We start from the raw sequence: 6,327 nt of genomic DNA, 5'->3' as shown, positions 1-6,327 counted from the left end.
CCGAGAAGTGAGCCACCTCTTCTCTTTCTACAAGATTTCATTTCTTTTTTCGTTTTCGTTTTCGTTGTTTCCCCGTCTGCTTTTTCACATAAACGCCGCAAAAGTTAGCGACATTATCAATAGCGGCATTTTTTGCGGCGCTAGTGAAAGCGCAGCAAATACTTTTAACGGCGCTTAAAAGCTCCGCTAAAGGCCTAAAAAAACGCCGCTAAAAGCCTGTTTTGGTGTAGTGTTCACTTCATGTTGGGTTATTATTTTTGGGATAAATTATAGAGCTAAAATTTAAAAGTTACAATATGCTCCAAGTTTTTGTATTCTCTGCGTTATTGGAATATAGTCCTCATCCTTTTATTTTCAAGAATTTAGTCACTCTATTTTTCAAATTAAAAAATGCAGGTTCAGTTATTAAAACCATTAAAATTCTTTTGTTAAATTCACTGGTGTGACATTCTAAAATTTAAAAAAATCTCACTTAGTAGTCATGTGACAAAAACTATCATTATAATGATCCTAAATTTATCGAGAATTTTAACAATGTTAACAATTTTTAAAATTCACGTCAACAATTTAATCAAAATGAAGGATTTAGACTAATTAAAAACATTATAAAAGTTGGGGATAAATCTCCAAACTATATATGAACTTTGATTTTATGTATAATTTTATATAGGAACTTGATTTTGTGCAATATTTTATACTTGAAATTTTGATTAGGTCAAATTCTCACAAACTATTAACACTATTATCGATATAGTGTCATTTTATGTTTACATATTGCATGCACAAATAATTATATTTATTCATTATAAAAATAAATTGATGTATTTTTTAAATGTATATAATTGAATCAAAATTAAAGTTTTATGTATACATTTGAACTACAATTAAAGTTTCACGTGTATAATAACACCAAATTAAAGTTTATGGAGAAAATTGTACATTCAATCAATGTTCGTGTATAATTTTGATATTTGTCCCTAAACTTTGAGGTATCAAATTATGTAAAAAATTAAAGTATAAAGATTAAATCTAAAATTTGAGGGTAATAGAGGAACCAAAGTTGAAATTTGACCATTTTATGTAATCTAAAAAGTAGAGCCATTTTGTAGCACCTTCTTTCACCACGAGAGCAAAAACAGAGGAAAGGTAATGGGAATGGAAATGGTAACGTAGAGCAAAGAAGAGTATCTCCAGTTCGGTCGCCCTGGGTAATATGAGAAGAACTGGATGAGAACAGATGACGAATAGATTACCCGGAAACAGGAAACCAACGACTGAGATTTATGATAAAGAAGAGAAGGTATTTATTCCAGCGGAGGATCAACCATCTACTGTTTCAGAGAGTAGCATTAGCCCTTCTTCTCAAACTGATACGGAGGTAAAAAAATCAGCTCAATAACTAAATTACATTGATTATTTAGTTTTGCTTAACGATCCTAGTTCATTTAAACCAGTAATTTATTGTTATGAATCATTGGGTGTTACAGAGGTTGAATGTGGAGGACTACAAGGATGGGGGGACCCTTTTGGAAAGATGTGATAAGCTGCTTCACAGCATTGCGGAGATGGCGGATGCTACGACTGAGTTGCAGCCGAGCCCGGTCCCCGTACTCGATTCGTTGTTCTACAAAGTGGAATCATCTCCTTCCCCGTACTAGATTTTTCATTTGACTATGTTGACATATGTACTGCTGTACCTTAGCTCTAGGCCTGGCTTTGCTGATTTGTCAAACAGAGTCTCCTTGATTAGTTTAATCGATTAACCGGCGGGAAATAGAATCTAAATGGGTTTGGCGGTAAATTCACGTGGGATTGTTCACTTTGATATTTGATGGTGATGGAGGGAAAAGGGCATGGGTTAAAGAACGTCGCCAACATTGTGGGTCTAACTCAAAAACAATAATTTTTACAACATTGTTGAGTAGCGACTAGGGTTTGCGAAAGGAAAATAAGAGAAGAACAAGAAGACAGGAGGAAGGGGAAGAGAAAATGAAAAAAAAAAAGTAATTTTTAAAAGGACTAAAAGAACAATTTTTCATTTGTAATATAAAATGCTAATATGTAGTGGCGGAGCGGGGATGTTAATCTTGGAGGGCCAAGTTAAAATTAAACGTGCTATATAACAATTGACTTAAACATATAAACAATTAGTATTTCAACATACCAATCGATTTAAACATATAAACTATTGATTCAAAAAAAAAGAAACAATATTCTACTATAACAATCGATTTAAACATATAAACAATCGATTTTGGGGAGGGGTATAGTATATATACAAAGAGAAAAATTGGAAAAATCTTAGACCTTGGGGGTCTACTTATATTTTGAAAGGGTCATAGTATATCTACAAAGGGTTAAATTGTAAAATTTTTAAACCTTAGAGGGCCATAGTTCCCGTGGGCCTTTACTAGGCTCCACCATTGCTAATGTGGTAGGTCCAATCAGCTTCTCGCTAATGAGGTAACGATCATTTTAAGAATTTATTTTGACGATAATAATTAAATTAATAAAAAGAATTTTAAGTGACCAAAATAGAAATGATTTAGTAAAAAATCTATTAGTTTTAGGGTAAAAGTTTTAAAATTTTAAGTTTAAAAGCTAATCAGAATAAATATAAAAGAGTTAAAATTTAGATTTAATTTTTATCTTCATAAATAATTTTCCATTAATATCAAAATAATAATTTTATAATACTAATTTGCACATAAAATAAACTTAAAATCTTAATATAGATTTTATTAATTTAATTTATTTTGAAGTTTAGAATTAGAAATTAAGATCGGATTTCAGGTTTCAAGCCCTCTTAAACATAATCTTGAAGGGCACATCACTGAGAGCCAGTCGCCTTACACCGGCATCGTCAATAAAAACACCCACGTCCCTACACATAACTTTGCAGAAATCACACACAGTTGGGCAGAAAACCAGCTTGTAATCATCTTCATGCTTCTCAATCTTAAACCAATTGTCGATAGTTTGACGACCAGGATTGCCTTCAACACCACCACTTGTCAGAAACCATTGCCGTGTTGAATCATCGAAATTGGCAAGCTTCCAGACGGTAGATTGGACACATATTGTAGCAGCAGAGAACTTGATGTTGTGGTCGGTGGAGACACGAATGACACCTTTCTTGATGTTAAAAGGTGAAAAGGTTACTGGGAGACCGTTTGACACCTCCAGCTGCTCTTGAACAACATGGAGCGGGCAGGTCTCGTTTCCGGTGCTGGCGAGAGTCAGGCCACCTCCTCGACCACGGAAGACCGGAAGGATGTAATAGTCGTTGCCGGTGCGGAGCATTTTACCGGAGATGTCCAGCACTGGGTCAGGTGCGGCACTGCCGCTAGCGCATAGAATGAAAGAAAGTGCTAGGAAGAGTCCAGTCTTCATTGTTGTCGGTTTCTTTAAGATGTAGCGAGTGGATGTATATCCTAATATATATTAAGATGAGTGGAATGGAAATCATTGAGGAGACGTGGGGCAGAATACATGGAGCTGGCTTTGTTTGACCAACCAACCCATGAAGCCGAACCATCAATGTGGAATTGGGGATCAACCCTTTGGTATTAGATCCAACTTGCACAATGTACATACAGATTTACAGCTTTGAATTTATGCATGGTGAGACGGCCCACGCTATCTTACAACCATTTCTTCATTATTGTATGATATGAGCAGGCAAAGATCCTTATAACTAGAAATCTCTTACATTTATTTTTTTTATTTTAAAAACATATACAAGTTTGATTTGATCATGTAGTCATAATTTGTGCAACCATGGTGTCATCTAATCCTGCTTTCTAAATTATTAGATAAGACTGCAAAGTCATGCTAATAAAAATCTAACAAAATCAATTCATGATATAATTTTATATCTAGAGATTTGGTCAAAAACTTTACTCTAAGTTGAATTCATATTAGTTTTGAATTATCTATTCTTTTCTGTATATTTAAAGAGAAAATTGTAAGCTTCCTATAACCTAATACATTAAGATAATTTCCAATGCCTTGGGTAATAAACATTTTAGTGGCGGAGCTAGAAAATTTCCGATTTATATTATATTCACATTATTTTATTGAAAAATATATTTGATTATTTAATTTGATTGATTTAAGATTCACATTCAACTAATTAACAAAATTTCAAGTAAAAATAAATTTTTAATAACATTTAATTCAACCTTTTATTATCTTTATCCATACTATTTAATTCAAAATATTATTTAAGCATTTTATTAGGTTGATGTCACCCTTAATTAGGTCACCAACTCGATTATGAAAATAAAAAATCATTTAAAAAATTATAATTAATGTTATTATGACACTTTTGTCTTTTGATACTTCTATATGATCTTTAAATAAACAATTATAAATTATAAATTTAAGGGTCAAACACGTGCTCAATAGTATAAAAATACAAGTTATTTGACACTTCACTTATATTCATTATTGAACAATTCCAAAAGAAAATATGTTTAACATAAAATATTCTCTTCACCCACATCGTGGATGTGACAAAATCTAGTTATTTTATGTGATTAATTGAGTTGATATAATTAATCAACCAGGCCCCTCAACTCGATAGGAAAATTACGAAAATTCATTCATTTTATAAAGTAATAAATAGTAGTACGAGTATGCTTGTCTTTTCTCTCTCTCTCTCTCTTTTTTTATATAGGGTAAATTCCCCTGTTATTCACTCTAAATATTTGACATTTCTATTTTGGTCGCACCAAATTTATTTTTATTAATTTTATCACCCAAAATGAAAAATTGATCACTCTACTATTAAATGGTAATGAAAGATTAACGGTTGATTTTCACGTTGGTCACTCCAAAATTTTTCTTACAAATACACCGTTAGTCTTTTGTTACCATTTTACGCTTAAGTGATAATTTCTTTTGAGTGATCAAAATAGAAAAGACCCTATTTAAAGTGACTAAAAGTATAATTTACCCTTTTTATAAAATCTAAAAATATAAGTATACATAGATTATTTAAACCTATAATTTTAATATATTAACTTTTCTTTTCAACCACAACCTTATTTCCATTTTTCCACCAAATTTTTATAAATATATTTATCATTTTATAAATAAATTTGTAATATAAAATTTTTTCACTGTCAAATTTGCTGCATTTCATAAGCAGTACCTAACAAGTAGTATGTTAAATATATATATATTTCCTATAATGTTTCCCAAGATTTACATTATTGCGATATGTATTACATAGTATATAAAAGTGAGAATGTGTGTCGGGTAAATCAAGGAAAATAAGGTCGATGGGCGCAACAGCTTCAAGCCCTCTTAAACATGACCTTTAATGGCTCATCACTAATAGCCAGGCGCCTAGTTCCACCATCCATAAAAACACCCAATGCCCCACACACAGGTCTGCAGAAATTGCACACCGTCGGGCAGTAAACAAGCCTGTAGTCGTCTTCAAATTTTTGGATTTTAAACCAGTTGCTCAGTGTTTCACGCCCTGGGTTACCTTCAACTCCACCGGTTGTTACTACATACTTTTGTACTGATTCATCGAAGCGCAGTGTCCAGAGAGTGGTTTGGACACAAATTGAAGCAGCAGAGAACTTGATGTTTAGATCAGTGGATACACGTACAACGCCTTGCGTGACATTCACAGGTGAAAATGTTAATGGGAGACCGTTTGACACCTCCTGCTGCTCTTGAACAACATCAAGTGGGCAGGTCTCGTTGCCAGTGCTGGCAAGAGTGAGGCCACCACCTCTACCGCGGATTACCGGCAAAATGTAGTAGTCAATGCCCGTTCGGAGCTCTTGACCTGAGATGTCAAGTACAGGGTCAAATTCATCACTGGCTATTGTTGAGCCTAAAACAAGGGAAGTAATTGCTAAAAATAAGGCAGTCTTCATTGTGTTTCTGTTAATTTATGCCTTGATATCCATTATGACAGCGTATTTATAGAGCTAGTGGCCGTAGTTAAGAGGAGTAATCAAAGATATTTAACAAGTTCGGCCAGAACGAGGTGCCTTTTTTGACCGGACTCCTTTTTTTCAATGTCATTGGATGATAGATATCTCTCAGAAATTAGGTCAACTGAAAACCCTTCCTTATTTTGTTTTGATACAGATATATGAATATGCTCATTACGTGAAGATAATTCGTTGCTTGCACCAAAGATCCGGAAACCAAACTCTCTAAAAAGTCATGGATATTGGCCATGTTCAAGTATGATAGCCACCGATTAATGGCTGTAATTTTTCTCATTTCTCAACTTGTCTATGAAGAAAGATTACGAAGCTTTGTGAAGTTTTCAAAGTCATAGCTTCTTATCCAATA

General features: G+C 33.3%; 2 protein-coding genes across 2 annotated transcripts; both read right to left on the bottom strand.

Annotated features, from left to right (window-relative positions):
* Positions 1-2,713: 2,713 nt before the first annotated feature.
* Positions 2,714-3,425, bottom strand: LOC105781070 (kunitz trypsin inhibitor 5). The gene has a single exon (XM_012605645.2). The coding sequence runs from the start codon at positions 3,391-3,393 to the stop codon at positions 2,797-2,799; it is 597 nt and encodes a 198-aa protein (XP_012461099.1). The 5' UTR covers positions 3,394-3,425; the 3' UTR covers positions 2,714-2,796.
* A 1,746-nt stretch (positions 3,426-5,171) lies between these two features.
* LOC105778735 (kunitz trypsin inhibitor 5) lies at positions 5,172-5,938 on the bottom strand. Its single transcript, XM_012602492.2, has one exon. The coding sequence runs from the start codon at positions 5,898-5,900 to the stop codon at positions 5,304-5,306; it is 597 nt and encodes a 198-aa protein (XP_012457946.1). The 5' UTR covers positions 5,901-5,938; the 3' UTR covers positions 5,172-5,303.
* Positions 5,939-6,327: the final 389 nt, after the last annotated feature.

This window comes from Gossypium raimondii, chromosome 4 (assembly GCF_025698545.1).
Source record: "Gossypium raimondii isolate GPD5lz chromosome 4, ASM2569854v1, whole genome shotgun sequence".
NCBI classification, from domain to species: domain Eukaryota; kingdom Viridiplantae; phylum Streptophyta; class Magnoliopsida; order Malvales; family Malvaceae; genus Gossypium; species Gossypium raimondii.
This window is presented reverse-complemented; position numbering and strand designations above follow the sequence as displayed.